The 22,271-nt window shown below is 38.5% G+C and overlaps 1 protein-coding gene and 1 long non-coding RNA gene across 3 annotated transcripts; both read left to right on the forward strand.

Moving 5' to 3' along the window:
* Positions 1-1,859: 1,859 nt before the first annotated feature.
* Positions 1,860-7,339, forward strand: LOC133804859 (protein CHROMATIN REMODELING 5-like). The gene is made up of 8 exons (XM_062242977.1): positions 1,860-2,059; positions 2,308-2,499; positions 2,595-2,662; positions 3,808-3,901; positions 4,036-4,160; positions 4,251-4,314; positions 5,292-5,504; positions 7,082-7,339. The coding sequence occupies exons 1-8, from the start codon at positions 1,868-1,870 to the stop codon at positions 7,337-7,339; spliced, it is 1,206 nt and encodes a 401-aa protein (XP_062098961.1). The 5' UTR covers positions 1,860-1,867.
* Positions 7,340-7,460: 121 nt separating this feature from the next.
* On the forward strand, positions 7,461-8,512 carry LOC133804860 (uncharacterized). 2 transcript variants are annotated; one of them, XR_009878665.1, is made up of 4 exons: positions 7,461-7,568; positions 7,681-7,767; positions 8,191-8,260; positions 8,386-8,512. It is a non-coding gene; the product is annotated as an uncharacterized LOC133804860 (long non-coding RNA). The 2 variants fall into 2 exon arrangements; XR_009878666.1 differs by having other exon boundaries at positions 7,467-7,767.
* Positions 8,513-22,271: the final 13,759 nt, after the last annotated feature.

Consider the following 22,271-nt stretch of genomic DNA (forward strand, 5'->3'; position numbering starts at 1 on the left):
CAGGTTCTTCAGGCTCCTTTCACACTTGCAAGCAAGAAAGTTTAATTGGTCAAGCAATAGATTCATGCTGTGTTGACGAAGCTAGTAGTGCTGGATCTATCGGCAATAAAGTTCAGTAGAGCGAGTCTAAGATATCAGCCCCGAACCCTGAAACTGAGAAAAATGGTGATGATGAATGAAATTCTGAATCGGTGAAGGTCAAGAGGGATGCTACCAAGAGGGTCCTTATTAATAAAGCTCTGCCTATTTTGACCATTCATCTTAAGAGGTTCAGCCAAGATGCTCGGGGTCGCTTAAGTAAATTGAATGGCCATGTTACTTTCAGAGAAATAATTGATCTTAAACCATATATGGATGCCATGTACTTTTTTGACATTTAAATTGTTTTCATTAATTGTAAAAGTCACAACAACATAATTGTTTGATCTTTATCATCATCATCTTGTTCCTAGCCCTTTTGTTCTCTTTACTAATTTTAAGTGCATAGCATATCTGCATGTGAATTTAAGTTTTAGCTTGCGATTTTCATTATCCGGAGCCTCTGTCTTGAAAAACTGTATCTTTCTAACAATTGATTAAAAGAAAACAAAAATTGACATAGGAACATTTTATTTTTCTTTTTTGTGGAAAATATTGGTATTCTGCTCAAGTATGTATTCACTGCATTAGATGTCAACCGATGGTTCCATTAGTAGTTTTCTACACTTGAGCCTTTTACATTCCTAAAATTGTGTAGGCTTATCCAGCATTTTGATCCTCAACCAAGGCTATCATGCAATGCATCATTTGTTAGCATCAGATGAATATGCATTTGGATCCCTAGTTTGTGTTGTTTCTGCTCTTGCTTTTCAGGGTTGATTTCCTTCATTGTTTTGGCCTTGAGCTCATTGGGTAGTTTACTTCACTGGGTTTTGATTGTATGCAAACATAAATTCTCACTCAAGTAGAAAGTGCTTCTATATTTTACTAATTCTTGTAGTGTGTCATCTATGAGCAGGCCCGTGAGGCTGAAATTTCTGTACAGGGGAAATTGGTAGATCCCCAGCGCAAAAAGAGCAAAGGTTGGTATTGCTTTGGAGTTTTAAAAACTTGAACGATGGTGTGCTCAAATTTGAGTGGCCTATGAAAGTTCCAATGTCATTCTTTTCTACTAAATAAGAACAAAACTAGGTAAATAAAACCATTTTGATGCTCATATGCTTCAACTTTGTGATCCTGCCATTTCTTATGTATTCGCAAACATTTCATTATTTTTTTAATGAACCAGTTTTATTCAGATAGAAAATATGAAATATAAAGAACACGTTGGTATTTTATACAAAGAAATATCTGCAAACTTGTTAGTAATGTAAATACTATCTTTATTTTATATGTGGGAGGAGTACATTTTAACTGTGCACTTATCTCCAGACATTGGTTTGCTAAACACACCTTATTTCTACTATGATTTTTATTTCAACTATGCTTTTAAACATTGTATCTTTGTCTAGAATTTGGTTTGTCATATGCAACAGACATAATGGGTGCATTTTTAATGTTTAGCTAGTTTATGGAAGCTTGATGAGCAGCCTGAATGGTTGAGGGGAGGAAAGCTGCGTGATTATCAGCTTGAGGGTCTGAATTTTCTTGTTAATAGGTATGTCATTTTATTTGGAACTGTTTTTCCATGATTAAGTGTTACCGTAAAAGTATTATACTTTGGCAGTTATCTGTTTAAAATCTCTTTCTTTTTGCAGTTGGCGAAATGATACTAATGTTATTTTAGCTGATGAGATGGGTCTTGGTAAAACTGTTCAGTCAGTATCCATGCTTGGGTTTTTACAGGTGTAAATGTAGTTATTTTGAAAATTTCTTGAAATTTGAGGTCATGAGTTTTTCTTTAGAGCTAGACTTGAGATCAAGGTTTTGTTTGTTCTCTTTACAAAATGCTCAACATATCCATGGGCCATTTCTTGTTGTTGTACCATTATCCACATTGTCAAACTGGGCAAAAGAATTTAGGAAGTGGCTACCTGAGATGAATATTATTGTATATGTTGGTACTCGTGCAAGTCGAGAGGTGAGTTTAAGTTTTTCCATTACATGTATATTGGTATATGTCACATAGATGTTTAATGTAAATATTTTAATATTAGTAACAGTCTACATGGTGCATTATGAATACTTTTTTTATGTCAAAAAGTGCCCATCATAAGTGAGGGTTTTTTAATAACTTGGGAGGAGGTCACGGACATGTGACCATTGTCTCTTTTAGTGCTATCATAATTAGTGCCTCATTTTTTCTTAAAAGTTTTCTGTTGGATGCAGGTTTGTCAGCAGTATGAATTCTACAATAACAAAAATGTTGGCAGGCCAATAAAGTTTAATGCACTATTGACTACATATGAAGTAGTTCTGAAAGATAAAGCTGTCCTTTCAAAGATCAAGTGGTGCTATCTGATGGTTGATGAAGCACACAGGTTAACAAATAGTGAAGCACAGTTGTATACAACACTTTCGGTAGGTTAATCATGGCAATTGAATTTATAACTGCCCATTTTATCTTTCCTTTTCAAGTTTAGTTTGTTACCATTTGCTAGTGCTGTGATTGACAGGAATTTAGCACCAAGAACAAGTTGTTGATTACTGGTACTCCATTACAGAACAGTGTGGAAGAGTTGTGGTAAATAATTTCTCTTTTTCACTAACACAGACATATAAGATTTTGTGTGTTCTGCATTGTTGTTAATTTGCTATACATGCATGTGATTACCCATTTAACAAAATAGTCCAGCTTGTTTGGAGTTTTATGTTTAGAGCTGATTATGGTGCCTGGATAGTGGGAAGTATGGGAATAATTTTTGTTCTTCTCCCTCCACCAATTGTGATTATGAGCACATATACCAAATCTTTTAGCTGTTGGACGGGTTTAAACTCGGTGCTTAGTAATTCCTTTAATGTTTAAATTTGCAGAAATATTGAATTATTAAATTTGAATTTCTTATGTTCTATTTGATAATTTTTGGCATCTTTAATTATGTGTGGAGAGGTTGAAGCAGCTACAGTTTCTAGATATGCTAAAATTTTGATGTTGGGCAACTATTTTGTTAGTTGTTATAGTGGAACCAGCATCAATTTCATCTGGTGTCTAGATATCATTTTAATAATATATTTCTAAACTACTCCTATTTCAAGTACTATTCTTTTTTATTCTTACAATGTTGTTGACTCTTCTGTCTTCTCTTGGCTTTTATTACATTTTAGTTATCATAATCATTCTCTGAATTAGTTTCAATTCCCAGATGTTCTTCTTATTTGAATTCTTCAATAAAATTTTGTTATTATAAACAAGAAAATGCATAACATAGTTGTACAATTACAGCTTATATTGTGACTGATAATAATCTAGAAAGGAGATTATGGAAATATAGAAAAAGGGAGGTGGATAAATTCTTGAAAACCCTTGCTTTATTGATTATTTGATTTCCTGAAATAAAATAAACAATATATAGATTTATATGTATATATATATATACATATGGAAAATGGGTATTTTGCTTATGTACTCTTGTTATGTCAGGTGCTTCACTTGCCTGGTTTATACTTTTGCAATTTTTTAGACCACCATTTTATTGACCTTGTTAGAGCTCCGAGAAACAACTTAAGAAGTAGATCTTGAGACTGAAAAATATATAGGAAAGCCGAATTATTATCACGATTTTTCTGAATAAATTTTTATTGTGTCGATGAGGGAAACTTCGCTTAACTTGTCTTACCTTCCTACTCATGCTTATTGATTTTCCATATTCACCTTTTGTTTTCTTGTAGGGCCCTGCTTCATTTCCTTGATCCAGATAAGTTCAGGAGTAAAGATGATTTTGTTCAGAATTACAAGAATCTTGGCTCTTTTAATGAGAATGAGGTATACAACTTATCTTGCTTAGTCATCATAGAATATTTATGATTAGGTACTTAATATTGATTTCATTTCTCTTTATTTCTTTTTGGCTGATTGTCCGTACTCTGAAAGTAATATTTGCATTTGAATATTTATAGCTTGCTAATCTTCATACGGAATTAAGACCTCACATTCTCCGAAGAGTTATTAAGGATGTAGAGAAATCTTTGCCTCCAAAAATTGAGCGAATTCTTAGGGTTGAGATGTCTCCACTTCAGAAACAGTAAGTTCTATTGTTAATTTATAGACAGGAGTCTCTATAATATCAGTCAATTTACTCTCTACATGTTTGATGCTAACATATTTCATTTAGGTACTATAAGTGGATATTGGAACGCAACTTCCATGACTTGAACAAAGGAGTTCGTGGGAATCAGGTATTATGTGTTGAAAATATTTTTTGAAGAATTTAGAGGTATTATATGTCTATTGTTAGTTTTTGATGGATGTGGTTTATTATAAGTAGGGGTGACAGTTTAGCTTTTCTCCTTTTGCTTGTTTGATGATCTGGGTGTTTTCTCACTCACTTTACTCTTGTATTATTTTAGCATTAATACAAGTTGATGTTTCTTTAAAGAAAAGTTGACTTTTGGCCAAAATATAAAGGCATGATCTGTTAAAAGCTGAACTATTGAACCAGCCCCAATGATGTATATGATACGAGACAAGGTGACTTTGAATATAGGGAAAAAGCACAAGCAGCTCTTGCCCAATTGCTTCTTTTGTTAGTTTGATCATTTTTAGCCACAAGTGGTGGTGGAATTCACTCCCAGAACACTCTCAAGGGCTACTGCTCAATTCATTACGATCATCATGCTTCCTTCATTCTTCTACTTTGTATATACTAGACTATTTCAACGCATCCACTATCCATCACTACAATTACCCACAAACCTCTCTACTATCTATATTCTATTAATGTACTGGGACCTATCATTTGCCTTTCTTTACTTCTAGAACTCCTCTTCTTGATTTATTCTATCTTGTTGGTTTTCAATTGATTTTGGTTTTATTATTGAATTTGCTTTGACAGGGAATTTAATGTACATATTTTATGGGTGTCTTTGTAACTTCTTATGTATAACATAATGCTTCCATGGAAATGCCAAATTAATATTGGTGGAAGAGATTTTTCTTTCTAGAGTTTTTTGTTTTAATAAATTAATATTCTTTAGCAACGCCAGTATTGTGATTCTAGTGTCCATGTTCTGTTAGTGTCTACTGGAAATTTGATATGTTATTACTCATAAGTTTACCATGGATAAAACTTCACCATTCCATATCAACATCATAGTGTGGTTCTAGTTTTCGTATTAAGCAATTGTTGAAACATTTGTGTAATAATTATTTTCAGGTTTCACTTTTAAATATTGTGGTTGAGTTGAAGAAGTGCTGCAATCACCCCTTCCTATTTGAGAGTGCAGACCATGGTTATGGTGGCGACTCAAGAACCAATGATAGCAGTAAACTTGAGAGAATTATTTTGAGCAGTGGGAAGTTACTTATACTCGATAAGCTGCTTGTTAGGTTGCATGACACAAAGCATCGTGTTTTAATTTTTTCCCAGGTTTGTTTAAGATGCTATTGTGCTTGATATGTTTTTTGAGAGGTTGCTTGAAGCTATGAAGCTTGATTAGAGTGCAACACTTGTTGTGCTTAAACGTCTGCTTTGTTTTGCATTTGGATATAATTCTTTGTTTACTTTTACCATTTTTCTTACTATATTCTAGGAATTGTAGTGTCTCGTAGTCATAGGGCACTCTGTATCTAAGCAAGCCAAAATGCTTGTAACGTTAATATTAAAGCCATAATTTTTTGATGTACCAACGTTCCAAGTATTAGCAACATTGTTATTCTGTTATTTTGTAATAATGGTATGTCTTTTTTCAATTGGCATGTTACACCAACATGCTTATGTCTCTCTATGAATTATGTGTTCCTCACTTTATGTCCAGTTCTGGAACCACGGTGTCCAAAGTACATGATTTTTTGTAGGCATCAAAGCACTTTGGTTTCATTCTTCATTTGACATTCAGTTGAAGAATCCAAAAGTACATGGTTTTTTTTAGGCTTCAAAGCACTCTGGTTTCATATTTTCATTCGACATTCAATGGAGGAATCCAAAGTAGATGGTTTTTTGTAGGCATCGAAGCAGTATAAGAATTTTTTTTCTATGCTCTTTTGTCAAAATTAACAAAACTTAACTTGTAGTTAACTTGTTATATTAGAAAAGTATCTGGAATTATGTTTCTTGATGCTATGAGTTTGTCATGTATATGATTTATAAGTGAAATTGAGCATGAAGAAATGTTGTAAGTTTATTTATGGTACTAGCATTTGTGGAGTATGCTATTATTTTAGACCTTAGAAGTTGATGGAATCCCCAACTGGACATTTATGTCAATAAATATATAAATTATCTATGTAAGTTTTATTTTTCATTTCCTAAATGGGCTATTTTTTTGTTGTTGTCAGGCTTGTTTACTAATCCAGCCGCATTTATTTAGTAATTAAGACTTCAGCATTAGGAAGTAGATGGATACTTGGTTGGAGAGGAATAAGAGAAATCTTTGTAGATTTTGAAGAGAATGTTGGATAACATTAAATTCTTGGTTATTTGAGACAAGATTCAAGTGTTTGGTTCTTCAATTGTGTGTATGAGATTGAGTTTTTTGTTTCGTTCTCCCATGTTATGTTTGTTTGTGTTTCTTTTCCCTTTCTTATATTTCCTCCTTGCATGGCCGCTGGCCAATTCGGATTATTTCTTCAATTTGGTTTAATAAAATAAGTTATTGTTTTTCTGAGTGTATGGTTTTTTGGTTCCTTGGGTTACTTTGTGAGAGTTGTGATTTATTTCTTTACTTATTTTGAAAAGGCGAGACTTGTTATTCTATGCTCTTTTAATTGTTATCTTCATTTTGATGACCCTGTTAGTTTTCTTTCATACTGAAGAAAATTATAATGCCAATATATCCAGATAAATAAAAGGCATGTTGCCGATTTTCAGTGTTCCTGTATCTTTACTATTGTAGTATGGGAGTTATCTATCTAAGACTGTGATTATGTCTTCGCAGTATATTGTATTACTCAATGCCCAGATAAGTATTTGTTGATGGTTAAATTAATAATACTGATTTATTGCAGATGGTAAGAATGTTGGATATACTAGCAGAATATATGTCACATAGAGGGTTTCAATTTCAAAGGCTAGATGGCAGCACTAAGGCTGAACTGTGTCAGCAAGTAATGGATCATTTTAATGCACCTGGTAGTGATGATTTCTGCTTCCTTCTTTCAACTCGGGCAGGTGGCCTAGGTATCAACCTTGCAATAATAGATACAGTTATCATATTTGATTCGGACTGGAACCCTCAAAATGACCTACAGGTTTCATTGAAATGAAATCTCCTTTTAATTTTTTAATTTCTTTTTTGTATTTTATGTTATTTTTTATGGGTTTTTTCATTGCAGAATATAATCAGAGAAAATGGTTTTACTTAATTAATGCATTCATTTTCAGGCAATGAGTAGAGCTCATAGAATCGGCTAACAAGAAGTTGTGAACATCTACAGATTTGTCACAAGCAAAAGTGTTGAGGAAGATATCTTGGAGCGAGCTAAGAAAAAGATGGTTGATGATATTCTCTTCAAATTCTTGAGAAATTTGTTTGCTTTATAGAGTCTAATAATGCCTTTTGTTTTCTCTCACAAGTTTTACTTACATCTCTACATGTATCATTTAGGTTCTTGACCACCTGGTGATCCAGAAATTGAATGCAGAAGGTAGATTGGAGAAGAAAGAAGCAAAGAAAGGGAGTTATTTTGACAAGGTATGGGTCCTGTGGGGGTGTTTTGAAATAGTTTCCTGAATTATTTGGATTATGTACAAATTTTTTTTTCTGTTAAAAAATGATAAAGTAGATTATCAGTGGGTGATTAGTTGTGGTTATCTTTTCCCTGGCCCTTAAACTCCTTTCCCAGGCCCCTAATTCTCTTTCTCTGTACATCAATATTTAATGTAGAGTAACCCAAGAGGGGTAGCTCCAATGGTCAAGCATGTGGTTTGCTTCCACAAGGTTGAGTCCCCCTTGGCTACCTACGTTGCAATTGCAATTGCTATAGTTTTCTGGTCCCCAAATATTGTAGGGTTAGGCAGGAAACTTAGTTTTAAAAAAAAATGCAATGTAGAGTTTCTATACTATTTTTCTCTCTCATGTCTTCTCTAATTGCCATTTTCTATTACACCATTGCAGAATGAGCTTTCAGCTATCTTGAGATTTGGAGCAGAGGAACTTTTTAAAGAAGAGAAGAATGAAGAAGAAAGTAGGAAAAGGCTCTTGAGTATGGATATTGACGAATTTAATTTAAACTCTATATGCTTACAGGTGGAAACTAGCTTAAGTCTTATGTTCTTAATAATAAAAGGACTTTTTTTTTACAATGTGCAGGTATATTGAGATGATTTCTTTGGAGCAATTCTTGACAACATTTGTAGTTGAGGCCTTTAGAATGGAAGAATGTATTTCACTAATTTTTGTATACATTTCTTGTTTTGTATTTAGTGATAAAGGAATCTAAATAGGGCATAAATTATGTTGTAATATGATTTCTTAAACCTAGACTAGTAGACTAAATATTGTAATTACATTTGAGTAATTAATAAAAATCTATTTATCTTACCTTATTTGGCTTCAACTTTCATATTTGTTTTCCTAGTTTTGTGTAAGTAAAAAAAGATTGTGTTTCTCTAAGCTAATATAACACATGTATTTATACTAAAGTGTAGTATAACACAAATAATGTGTTATACTAAAGTGTAGTATAACATAAAAAATGTGTTATACTAAAGTATAGTATAACACAAAAAAAGTGTTATACTAAAGTGTAGTATAACACAAAAAAAGTGTTATATAATCGACTATAAATAACATAATTCAACACTTATCTATATATTAAAAAAACACAGAAATTGTGTTATCGTTGACAGTACAATAACACATATGTATAACACTGATAAAGTGTTATGTAAAGTACCCTGACCTACGATAACATAGTCGGTCTTAACACATCAGAAAGTGTTATCGTATGTTTTGATAACACATTTTCGGTGTTATTAAAAGCATTTTTTCTTGAGTGCGTGTTCATGTATCCATTCTCCAGAAGTATGTAACAGATTCTATGCATTTGTTGAGTTATGAGAACTTGGAGCTGGATCAGGGTTTATCATATGAGGAGAAGCCAGTTCAAATTCTCGACCAGAAGGATAAAGTCTTGCGGAGCAAGACCATCGCCTTACTGAAAGTACTATGGAGGAACATCAAAGTAGAAGATGTGACTTGGGAACTTGAGGAAGATATGCGGGAGCTGTATCCCGAGTTATTCAGGTAATTTCGAGGAAGAAATTTCTATAAGGAGGGGATAGTTATAGCGTCTCAAATTTTCTAATAAGGCTTAGGGCCTTGATTAGCGTGCCTGGAGGGCAATAATTGATTTAATTATGTCATTATGTGAATTTAATGATTATGTGATTAGAAATGCATGTTTAGGTGAATTAAATATGCATGTAGGCTCCATCTGGTTAGTAGGGGCATATTGTAATTTGAACCCGTTGAGGCTATGATTTTGTGCTTTGAGCGGTGTTTACAGCAAGATGAGATCCTGTCCCTCAGAGTTTGCAAAGAGTTACGAAATTGCTATTTAGTTGTGAAACCGGTAACTACTAGTAACCTGAGAATTAGTGTTGTTACTAAAATAATAAGTAAGAAATGGTATTTTTGCAAGGAGTGAAAGGACTAGGTTTCCCTTGAGGTTTAGTAAGGAAGTGAGTTAAAGGGAGGGGTAGAATAGTCTTTTGGGCAGTTACTAAATAACCTTTGGCTGAAGGAAGCCATACACGTTTAACACTCTTCCATTCACCCATTTGGTTCTTAGGAGGAAAAACCAACAACAAGCTTGAGGAAGCTGGATTTTTGAGGAATTGAAAGTGAAGTTCATGTTGTGGAAGGGGATTAACAACCATTTACACTTAGGAATCTTGGAATTTAAGAGGAGGTAAGGATTTCACTTCTGTGGTTTAGGTCCTTTATGTTGTTTTGAGGAATATGATTTTGATTTCTGAATTTGGGTTTTGGGATGAAGTTGTGAGGAACTTGAGCTTGGGAATTTGAGTGTTGAAGGTTGGAGTGGCATTGGAGGCAGCCTAGGGTCGAATTCCTCCCTAAAGGTAATGATTTTTGGCCCTTAATTGTCTTGATTTTTCTGGGTTTTAGTTAGTGTTCCTAAACTTCAAAGCTCAACTTTGAGTTTTGTGTTTGGTGAGGTTTTTACCTATGTTTTGATGTTACTATGTTGTTTTTGGTGAGCTATAGTGATTTATGGGCTCAATTATGTGTTTTCCTGATGATTGGGGAGGATTTTTGGAGCTTTGGCTCGGGGATATTCGAAGAGTGAAACCCAGAAAATTGCATTTCTGGTATCAGCGCTGTAGCGCTAGGTTGGGAGCGCTAGGGCACAAGGCTACAATTTTGGGGGCTAGAGTCTCTGACTCTAGTGCTGTAGCACCCAACAGGTAGCGCTACAACGCCACTCAGTTTTCAAAACATGATTTTTGGGTACTTTTTAGGGTTTTTGTCCAGGGGCTCGGGGGTTGATTCTACCACCCCGTTTGGTAGAATTGGAGTTCCCGAGAGCATGAGATTGGTCCCGGGATTGTGATAACTCTACACAATAGAGTTATTTTACCAAATTTTATATGCTTATTGTTGCTTAGTTCTTGAGTTTTTAATTGATTTATTAAGTTTTATAGTAATTTTGAATTTATTGAGCTTTTTTTTTATATTATATATTTTGTGTGTTTTTATAGTTATTTTGTTGTAAACTGTTGTAGTTAGTTATTTGAATTATTGTTGTTTAGTTTGAGGTAAAAAATGTTGTATTATTGAACTTAAATGTTAAATATAAATTAAGTTATAATTAATATTTTCAAAGAATTAAATTGATTTATTTTATAGTTGAAAATATTTTATTATGATTTATTTTATATTTCTTTTGTAGGGAATTTATGGTATTTTTGGGCTTTGAAAACTAAGGAAAAGAAAGAAAGGAAAAATGACATTTTTAAAATGCCATGAGACAAGCCTTGGAGCTTCCTTCCACCCAAGCCCCCTCCTGCCTTCAGCTCTCAAGGCCCAACACCACCTGCCAGGCCCGCCAGCTCCAGTCAGGCCACTGCCCCTTTGCACCCGACGGGCCACAAGCCACCCATGCCCAGCAGCCCCATGAGCTGCCAAACACCTGCCTTTTCTCTCCTTGAGCCCAACATAGCTCATTTGTCCCCTTGTCCCCTTTGCCTAAAAATGCAAACTTTTTACCCAAACTTTTCTACACATTTTACCCCATAACATCATCATTACACCCTATAATTTACCACTACTTGCCATATTATTATTATTTTAATTAATTTAATAATTTTAATTAACTTAAATTGAATATTTTAATACACTCATTTTGGCTATAAATAGGGAATTTTCAAGACCATTTGGTAGTACATATTTTTTTAGAAGAGGTTTTACACTACACAATTCCTACACTTTCAAGACCACTGCATTCTCTTCATCTTTTTCTTCTTTTTGGTGATTTTTTCTATGAGTTTTTAGAAGAAAATTTTGGGGGTTCCTCCTCCAAATTTTCCTATCTATGTTTGTAATTTTTTGGTTTGTAATTTCTATTCTAGTCATGAGTTTCTAATCTTTTTAAGATTATTAAGGTGGTAATGAAACAATAGGAAACTAAATAGTATTTTTTCTTCAACAAAGTTTATGCAACAAAGTTTATGCATAAAGTTTATGCAACAAAGTTGATTTCCCATTTGTGCAACAAAGTTTATGCATTTTTCTTCTTCATATATGTCTTTCATCTTTAATATATCATATTTTGGATTGTTAGATGTTGACCCTCGATTTGGCCAATGACATGTAGTCAGAAATACGACAAGAAATGAAATAATAATTAAGAATGTAATCTAATAGTAAAGAATAGACACAGACGATTTATAGTGGTTCGGCCCCAAAGAATGGTAATGACCTATGTCCACTTAATGCTATTATTAATATTGAATCCCAATGCTGTGATGAAAGAACTAGGGTTCTTGAGTTTCACAAACCTTGGAAAAATTAGAACAAGACGATGGATAATCGCACTGTATGTTCTTTCTTTCAGTATTCAGGAAAAAGATTCAAAAGTCAAAAGTCCCTTCCTTGAGCTCTTTCATGCATATTTATAGACTCAAGGGGGGTTACATGGGCCAATGGGCCTTAACTTTCCTTAATATCTGTGTATAAAGGTAATAAAGAGGAAATAATCAAAGTAATTATTATAAGATTACAATCTTTTAAGGAAATAAACCGAATCATACGACCAGACTAGTCATATCTAATCGTGAGGTACGGCGAAGCAATGTGTAGCTGGTCGATCATCGAACAACACCTCCTTATTTTAACTTCGCTAGGCATCAATAACGTGTAGGAAATCCCTTCCACGTCATTAGCAGCCATTTTGGGGTAAACATTTGCCCCCCAAGTTTACTTTACTGCAACCAGCATAAAGTAAACTTAGGAAACTGACCCTTCGCTTACCCCACCAAATCTATCAGAGCTGCCCATGCCTTCTCGAAAAAAGGTAATCAATCATGTTCAATCAAGTCTTTTAGGTTTCCCTAAAAATTGTCTAACGGCTATTGCACTTCCCCATACTTTGAAAAAAGTAATTCCATGATTACCTCTTTTACGGTGCCATGATCACTATAAATAATACCCCAAAATCACATTTTTACTATTTACCTTTCACTCGCCTTCTCTTCTTCAAGAACTTTAAGGAAATTCAACCTTCAGAGCCCAGAAAACCCAGAAGAATTCATCGCTGATCTATGGAATTTTCGCTCAGACGCTCAAAACATTCGTGCTCATACTCTAACTTTCATCCAAGTAAGTTTCCTGAATCTTTCTGTCGTTTGAGATGCCATGGAAAACCATCTTATACCTATTTTATCTTTGAGATTTTGAATGTTCTTTGTTGAAGTTGTTTTGGGGTAAGTGGGTATATTCATCGATGTTTGATAGGGTAGTGAAATAATGTTTTATAGGTGATAGGAGTCAGTTTGGTACTTAAGATTATATATTTAGGGCGTAAAATAGAAGTAAAAATTCGATTTTTAAGCTAGATGAAATACTGGGTTTTTCCTGCCCTTTCAGAGTCGAAGAGTATTTCTTGAAATCCTGAAAAACTTTTCACTTCTGCTTTTTAATCTATTTTCCAAACTGTTCACTTGAAATATAGTGTTTTTTTTATCAGAATGCTGCTGGTCGTATAAAACCTTAACTTTTATACACGAGCAGCGTTATTCCAACTTTTAAACACAGGTTTTTAGGCCTTAAATTCTCATCTCCCCATTTTCTGTTCGCAGCTTTTCATGCATGATCCGTGGGGAGGTTATAGGCCTATCAACGACGACTTGTTGGCCCAATTACTTGAAGACGAAGAGCAACCTTCGCTGTTGATACCAGAAATTCCCTTTTCTCGCGTCACCCCAAACACTCCATCGACCCCACATCAAAATATGGGTCGAGTAAAATCCAAAGCCCAGAAAAGGAAACCATCCACTTCCCCTCTAAATCAGCCTGTTCCTCGGGCTGAAACTCCTTCGACCAGTGGTCGGGACGACCCTGCTATCCAAACTCAAGCCCAACTCTGAAATGCCATTCAACCAGATGTTGAATGGTATGTTTCCCTTCCTATCAAAGTAATGGTTAGGATGATTGCTAATTACATTAAAAAATACGGACTTCTAGGAGTGACCCTAGTCCAACCTACCAGAGACCAACGGGCGAATCTGCCTGGAGGCGCCTATAGCGCCTGGTCGAGGTATTACATCGAGGCAGGAGCGATCCTACCTCTCCATCCTTTTTTCCAAGGATTGGCCAACTACTTTGGGGTCACTCCTTTCCAAATAACCCCAAACGGGTATAGAATTCTCTCTACAGTCTATATCCTTTATAGCCATAAGAAATGACCAGTCCCCACACCACACGAGGTCAACTATCTTTTCGACCTAAAATCCAACCCCAATCAAGAAAACATGGGGTTCTTCCACTTTTGTCACCAGGAAACGTCCCGCACTTTCCTGAGTGATACAACCTTTATATCCAATGTGGGGAAGTACCATCTAGAGTACTTTCTGACTATAGACATGGTTGCCAACAACCTAGCCTTCACCCAAGGAGGTAATATTTTTACTCCCCTGGTCGTTTATTTTTCTTTAATTCTTCTTGTATTTCCCTTGGAATTTTAGTGCATTTCAGGCCCATGGCTGCGACCGGCTCCCACTCCAGACATGGAAGTTCGATTAGCACTCTTGGCGAGCATGACTGACGTAGAGAAGAGCATCTAGCATCTGGTCACAGAGGCTAACCTGAGGCTGGTTAGGCTTTTGGCACCCCACCAGGATGTGAGGTAGTCAACAGCAAGAAGTGCCACCGGCGAGGAGATTCCCGAGCAGCAACCAGACGTGTTACAACCTCAAAGGAAGAGGACAATTGGAGTGACAATCAGGGAACCCTCCAGCACCCCGCGAGCTGGTGCTCCCCCAGCTCCACTGGAAAAGGGGTAAAAGAAAGCTACCGAACCCTCTGCCCCCATCGATGAGTCCTCGGATGAGAACAATACTGTTTTCTCATTCTTAGATAGTTTGCCAATTCCCCGTCACTTATTTGACAGGGATGGCAACTTTTAAGTATACTCTAAACATAAATTTAGATTTCTTCCAGGCAGTAATTAGTTCAGTAAGTAATGTATCGACCAGTAGTTGTAGCACGGGTACTTTACTTATAATCTCCTTACTTTCTTTTTTAGTTCCATCTATATATCTTGTCTCACTGCTCGTATTGTTTCATTTTGTGCAGATATGTCATCTGAAGACGTCTTCGAACATTACAAGGTCGCTGCTGCTTCCTCAGGTAGGAAGAAAGACAGCAAGAGGACTCGGGGAGAGAGCAGCAAAACTGCCTCAAAGAAGGCCCGAACTGAGGGTCCTTCAGCAGCCGTTCCTTCAAAGGAAACCACACCACCTCCATCTTCACTTGACCAGCTGGCCTCAACGCCAACGACCGACCGACCAGCATTCCACTCCTCCAGCACCGGTCAATCAGCATTCCACTCCTCCAGCGCCTTCCAACCAACCACATCGCACTCAGCTTGAAGGCTCCCTGTCCAACACTATGGTCAGTTAAGCCAGGGAGAGAATATACAAGCTCTCGAAACATAAACGCAGTCAAGAGGCCATCGATGATACCATCTCCATGGAGACCGACCAAATACTAAATCGAGGGTTGAATGAGATAGTCAGTGTAAGTTGCTTTCTGTTGCTGAGTAATTTACTTTTGATTTTCTGCCATCGCCTTATTCTTTTCATCTAGTTGCAGGGATTGCTGACCATGACTGCTGGCTGGCACCATGCGGGTGCAATGGTGTCTCAGACCAAAAACTTTGTCACCAAGCTCACTGAGGCCATGAAAGCGCTCGAGGGGAAAAATGTTGACCTGCTCGAGAAGAACACTGAGCTGACCAAGCAGAACGGCGAAATGCTCAAGAAAAACGCGGAGCTGACCAAGCTGAATGATGAACTGCTCAAGCAAAAAGCCATGCTGACCAAGGAGCTGTTGGAAAGTCGGGCTGCCCTAAAGAAATCCAATGAAGATAAAGAAAAATACAAGGAGAGTGCAAAGCTCAATTACCAACAATCCAAACAGCTTGAGCTCAATCTGATTGCGAGCAGGCAGGAGATGGAGCAGCTGGAAAGGTGCAGGAAGGAGCTTGAGGAAACTGAAGCCAAAAGCTTGGAGAAGTACAAGGAAGCCACCCACCTTTGCTTCTACGATTTTTGGAAGCACAACTGGAAGGCCAACTTTAGCTACCTGTCTGAGTGCTTGAGACAAACTCTAATGTCCTAGTGCGCCATTCACCTGGAGGAAGAAGAAAGGGCTAGAATTCCTGCTTCCCCAGAGATTTCCCTGGCAACGGGGATAGAAGGCGCAGACAATGAAGCTGGCGCTGCTATCGACCAGGACGCTCCTCAAGACCCTCCAGCCTCGTAGTCTTTTTCCATTTTTCTTTCTATCTTTTGACTACACGACCTACGGGTCGTGATGTAAAGACAATTACTTTTTTAATTATAAAATTTTATTGCTGCATGAGCAGCCTTTACTTTTAACAAGCAATTACATCTGAGCAGCGACTGCTTGCGGTGTAAAATAATTCCTCTAGATATTATAATATTTGCATTTTATCATAACATCTGTTCGCATGACCAAACCTAGCATAGTACTTTGGTTTGATTTAACAAAATACAAAAATTTGAAAAATACTCTAAGTACCTTAGCATGCTTTCACTTATTTTGCTCATGCATTTACATACCTTTCGATATGCTTTTCTTACTAGATGCCTTATATGCCCCCCAAGTGATTGAGGTGCTTTTGGTCCTTGGTCACTTGCCTTGACCAAAACCTGTTCGAACATTACTGCTTGGAGCAAAGGAATTAAAATGATAATACAGAAAAACAACACACGTAATGAGAAAATACTTGAAATAAATACAATAATTGGCAAGAATGACTGGTTGTGCACAGTCCCTTATATTTCTCGTAATAAATGGACAAAACGTGTCTGTACGAGTGATCAATAAGATCTTATACTTATAAGTGATTACTCACGTAAAATGACCAACCCTTTTTCACAACTTGTAAAAATTAAAATTAATACAAGCCAATTCTTTAAGAAGAATTGTTTATTGATAGTACTTGCGCAGGTGTTCTCCATTCCAATAGCGAGGAATGAGATCTCCATTTAAGTGAGCAAGTTTATAGGGTCCTGGATGGAGGACTTCTTCAATCTGGTACGGTCCTTCCCAATTAGGTCCGAGTTGCAGCCTGGTCACAGGTGTTTAGGAAAACTCTTCGAAGTACTAGATCTCCGACTTTGAATTTCCTTTCACGCACTTTAGAATTGAGATACCGGGCGACTTTTTCCTAGTAAGTAGCTACTCGGAGTTGGGCTTGCTCACGCTTCTCATCGATTAAGTCCAGGGATTCCATCAATAGTTGGCCATTAGAGCCTAGATTGTACGTTATTCTTCGATGTGACGGCGGATCTAACTCAACAGGCAACATAGCCTCATACCCATAAGCCAAGGAAAATGGGGTATGGCCTGTTGCTATTCGGTGGGAAATTCTGTACGGCCAAAGGACTTCAGGCAATTGTTCTTGCCATGCCATCTTAGCTTCTTCAAGTCTTTTCTTTAGAGTATCCTTTAGTGTTTTATTAACTGCTTTGACTTGTCCATTTGCTTGGGGATGAGCGACTGAAGAAAAGCTCTGGATAATTCCATGTCATTCGCAAAAATCCATGAACAGATCACTATAAAACTGCGTGTCGTTGTCTGAGATGATTTTCTTCGACAATCCATAGCGACATATGATGTTTTTGACCACAAAATCCAACAATTTATTGGTCATTATGGTTGCGAGTGGCTCGACTTCGACCCATTTGGTGAAGTAATTGATGGAAACCACAACATACTTAACACCACCCTTTCCTGTGGGTAGAGATCCGATTAAATCTATACCCTAGACTGCGAACGGCCACAAGCTTTGCATCTGTTTCAGCTCATTAGGGGCTGCTCGTGGAATTTTTGGAGAACCTCTGGCACTTGTCGCATCTCCGCACAAATCCCATCGAGTCTACATTCATTGTTGGCCAAAAGTACCCTTGCCTCAGGATCTTTTTTTATAAGCTTTGCCCCCCAGCCTGGTCCCCACAAAAGCCTTCGTGTACCTCTTTTATCAATTCTTTGGCCTTCTCTTTCAAAATACATATGAGGAGTGGTCTTGAGTATCCCCTTCGGTACAAGATTCCATCGACCAGGATATACCTAGCGGGCTGCCGCTGAAGGGTCCTGGCTTTGTTCCTGTCCGTCGGTAACACACCTTGCATCAAATACTCTATGTAAGGTGCCATCCATGTATCTGCTGCCTGGATCACCAAAGTAGTCTCTTCTGCTTGGAGGCTTGGCACAGACAACCGTTCAACTGGCACTATGTTCAGAGTATCAGCATCCTTTGCACTTGCTAATTTGGCCAAAGCATCAGCGTTTGAATTTTGGTCACGAGGTACTTGCTGAAGGGTGTACTTGTCAAACTACACTAATAGATCCTTTGTTTTGTTTAAGTAAGCAACCATCTTTAAACCTTGGGCCTGGTACTCTCCTGTGATCTGATTTACTACCAGTTGAGAGTCACTGTAAATGTCAAGTGTCTTTATGTGCATGTCTCTAGCTAGCCGCAGTCCTGCGAGCAGTGCTTCATACTCGGCTTCGTTGTTAGAAGCAGTAAAGTCAAACCTGATTGCGCAGTGAAATCGATGCCCTTCAGGCGTTATCAAGATCACTCCTGCTCCTGTGTGGTGCTCGTTAGAAGAACCATCTATAAATAACTTCCATGAGGGAGCTCGGTTTTGAGGGTCAGGCTCGTCAGGTGTTTCTGACTGTTCGCTACCTGGAAGCCCAGTGAACTCTGAAATGAAGTCAGCAAGGGCTTGCCCTTTTATTGCTACTCATGGCAAGTAAGAGATATCGAACTTCCCAAGTTCGACCACCCATTTCAATAATCTTCCTGTGGCTTCTGGCTTTTAAAGAACTTGCCGTAGAGGTTGGTCGGTCAGAACCGTGATTGGGTGAGCTTGAAAGTAGGGCCAGAGCTTCCTAGAGGCTAAAATTAAGCAATAGGCTAATTTTTCAATAGGTGGGTATCGCAGCTCCACTCCAATTAGCCTCTTGCTTACATAATAAATAGCCTTCTGCACGCTGTCTTCTTCTCTTACTAAGATAGAGCTAGCAGCATATTCTGTGATCGCCAAGTAGATGAACAAAGTTTCTTTATTGATCGACTTCGATGGAATTGGTGGTTGCGCCATGTGAGTCTTCAAGGCTTAGAATGGCTGCTCGCACTCCTCCGTCCATTCAAATTTCTTGTTGCCTCTGTGTAGATTAAAAAATGGGACACACTTGTCCGATGATTTGAAAAAGAATCTACTGAGAGCAGCAATCCTCCCGGTTAAACTTTGAACATCTTTGATCTTTGTTGGCGATTTCCTATCGACCAGGGCCTTGATCTTCTCAGGATTGGCCTCGATTCCTTGTGAGTTCACGATGAATCTTAAGAACCTCCCTGATCCTACTCTGAAGGAGCATTTGAGGGGATTCAGCTTCATCTGATATTTGTTCAAGACGTTGAAGCATTTTTGGAAGTCTCCTATATGCCCTTCTGCCTTCTTTGACTTAACCAGCATGTCGACAACATAAACCTCCATGTTTGTGCCGATCAGCTCCCTAAACATGTGGTTCACTAGTCGCTGGTAAGTCGCACCAGAGTTTTTCAAACCGAAGGGCATTACTTTGTAACAGTAAAGCCCTGTGTCAGTTCGAAAGCTAGTGTGATCTTCATCAGGAGGATGCATACTAATCTGATTATACTCAGAGTATGCATCCACGAATGAGAGAATCTTGTGCCCTGCAGTGGCATCGACCAGTTGGTCGATCATGGGGAGTGGGAAACAATCTTTAGGGCAGGCTATATTAAGGTCTGTGAAATCCACGCATGTTCGCCATTTTCCATTCGGCTTGGGAACTAGCATGGGATTAGAGACCCATGATGGATAAAACGCTACCCTGATGAATCCATTATCCTTAAGCTTCTCGACTTCTTCTTTCAAGGCCTTTGATCTATCTTTGTCGAGGAGCCTCCTTTTTTGTTGTACCGGTGGAAAACTTTTGTCTATATTAAGGACATGGCTAATGACTGCAAGGTCTATTCCAACCATGTCTTTATGCGACCAGGCAAAGACCTCCTGGTTTTCCTTCAAAAATTCAACCAGTGCTTCTTTTGTTGTTGTCTCTAAGTTTTTACCAACTTTCACAACCCTAGTCGGATCTTCTTCATTGACTTGGACCTCTTCAAGGTCCTCGATGGGTCTTATCTCATCTTCAAAACCCCCAAAGCGAGGATCTAAGTCTCTATCCTCAATTTGGGCAATGCCATATTTGGTGACATTATCACCTGATTGGGTTTGTACATCAACTGCCATTTGAAACTCTTTTCTGGGAACTTCCCTCGATACACCTTTCTTCGCCTTAGTTATTGAGGCGTTGTAGCATTCCCTCGCTTCTCGTTGATTTCCCAACACGCATCCTATCCCTGCGTCAGTTGGGAATTTCATGGATAGGTGCCATATCGAGGTAACAGCTCATAAGTCGACCAAAATCGGCCTCCCAATTACAGCATTATATGCCGAAGGACAATCAACTACTATGAAAGTAGTGAGTAATGTCCTGTTAGCAGGTGCAATACCTGCTGTAACTGGAAGCCTAATCGACCCAGTTGGGGCGAGCCCTTCGCCCAAAAAACCATAGATGGTTTGGGTGCATGGCTCCAGGTCCTTGACGGATAGCTTCAATCTCTCCAGTGAAGACTTGTATAGGATGTTGACCAAGCTTCCTATGTCAACAAACACCATCATCACCATCATGTTGGAAATTTGCACATCCAGGACCAACGGATCGGAGTGTGGGAATCGTACATGCTGGGCATCATCTTCAGAGAAGGTTATTAATTCCTCCTCTGTTCGAGCCTTCTTTGGTGCTCGATCCTCCACACTCATCATCTCGATGTCCTGTTCAATGCGTAGGGTTTGAGTGTATCGTTCCCTTGGCTTCCCACTATCCCCCGCAAGGTGTGGGCTGTCACAGATGGTGAGTAAAGTGCCTGCCACATGAGCTGGCTGTAAAGGTGGTGAGCACTGGCATGCAGGTGCCTGCTCGTTGCCACCTTGAGCCTGTCATTGAGACCCTCTTGCGGATCGCACATATCTCCTTAGATGTCACTGCCTAATCAGGAACTCAATTTCGTCTTTCAACTTGTTACATTCATTAGTGTCGTGCCCGTAGTCGTTGTGAAAATAACAGAATTTCATCGTATCTCTCTTAGAGATATCCTTCCTTATAGGCGCGGGTCGCTTATAAGGCACGTTAGAGCTAGTTGCCTGGTAGACTTCCGCTCGACTTTCAACAAGGGCTGTGTAGTTGGTGAATCTTGGCTCATATCGATTGCCTTTGGGGTGTTTATTCTCAGAAGCTGAGGGCTCATTGCTTGCTCGCTTTCCACCATTCCTGCCATTTCCATTCCCGTTGCTCTTGTCATTGCCATTGGGTTTCGTCAACCCGTTGGCGGGTTTTTACTTTGGCCCCTTGTCCTTCGTTGGGGATTTCCCCTCATTGGCAATTGCGTCCACGAGCTTGATATATCGATCAGCTTGATCCAAAAACTCTTGGGTACTTCTTACCCCATTCTTTCTGATGCTACTCCAGAGGGGGAATGGCGCCTAACCCCAGCAGTTAGGGCCATCATCTTTCCTTTGTCACCCACTGTCTTGGCTCCAGCCACTGCTCGCATAAAGCGCTGGACATACTCCTTCAAGAAGGGCTCTCCCTCCTTCTGGCGTATCTCGACCAGCTGGTTGGCCTTTGGGGGGTGTACTCGACCCGCATAGAATTGTCCGTAAAATTCCTTCACGAACATCTCCCAGGATACTATGCTGGCAGGAGGGAACTTAAAGAACCACTCTTGGGCAGTATCGATCAGTGTTGCGGGGAAGATCCTGCAACGAGCATCGTCTGACACCTTCTGAATGTCTATTTGTATCTCAAATTTTTTTACATGGGATACTGGGTCTCCGTACCCATCAAAGTTTGGCATTACAGGCATTTTGAATTTGCTGGGGGTTTCTGCCACAACAATTCTCTGTACAAACTGAGTGCCTCTCCTCCGACCGTACTCTATATTGGACGTTCGACCCCCGACCAGGTGTTGTACTGCCTGGTTCAGAGCATCAATATGGGCCTGAACCGCTTCGGGGATTGCTAGGGCGACCGGTGCCGGGGGAGCATACTCATCGTGCCTCTCACGACAGTTGTTTAGTATGTCCCTTAAATCATCATCCCTGCGTCTCTGCTCGCTAACTCCTAGCCAATCAAAGACGTTATGCTGCCTGGGCTGCCCCCCAGCGTTATGGATTGCTGGCCTACACTACAACAAAAAAGGCCATTTGCGTCAGTTTATAACTGCCACAATTGATTTTTTGCGTCATTTTGATATGTGACGCAATTGCCCATGACGCAAACCAGAGTTTCATTTGCGTCAGTGGGGCACTGTCACAAACTGGCATTTGTGGCAG

The sequence above is a fragment of the Humulus lupulus genome, chromosome X, assembly GCF_963169125.1.
Source record: "Humulus lupulus chromosome X, drHumLupu1.1, whole genome shotgun sequence".
NCBI classification, from domain to species: Eukaryota; Viridiplantae; Streptophyta; class Magnoliopsida; order Rosales; family Cannabaceae; genus Humulus; species Humulus lupulus.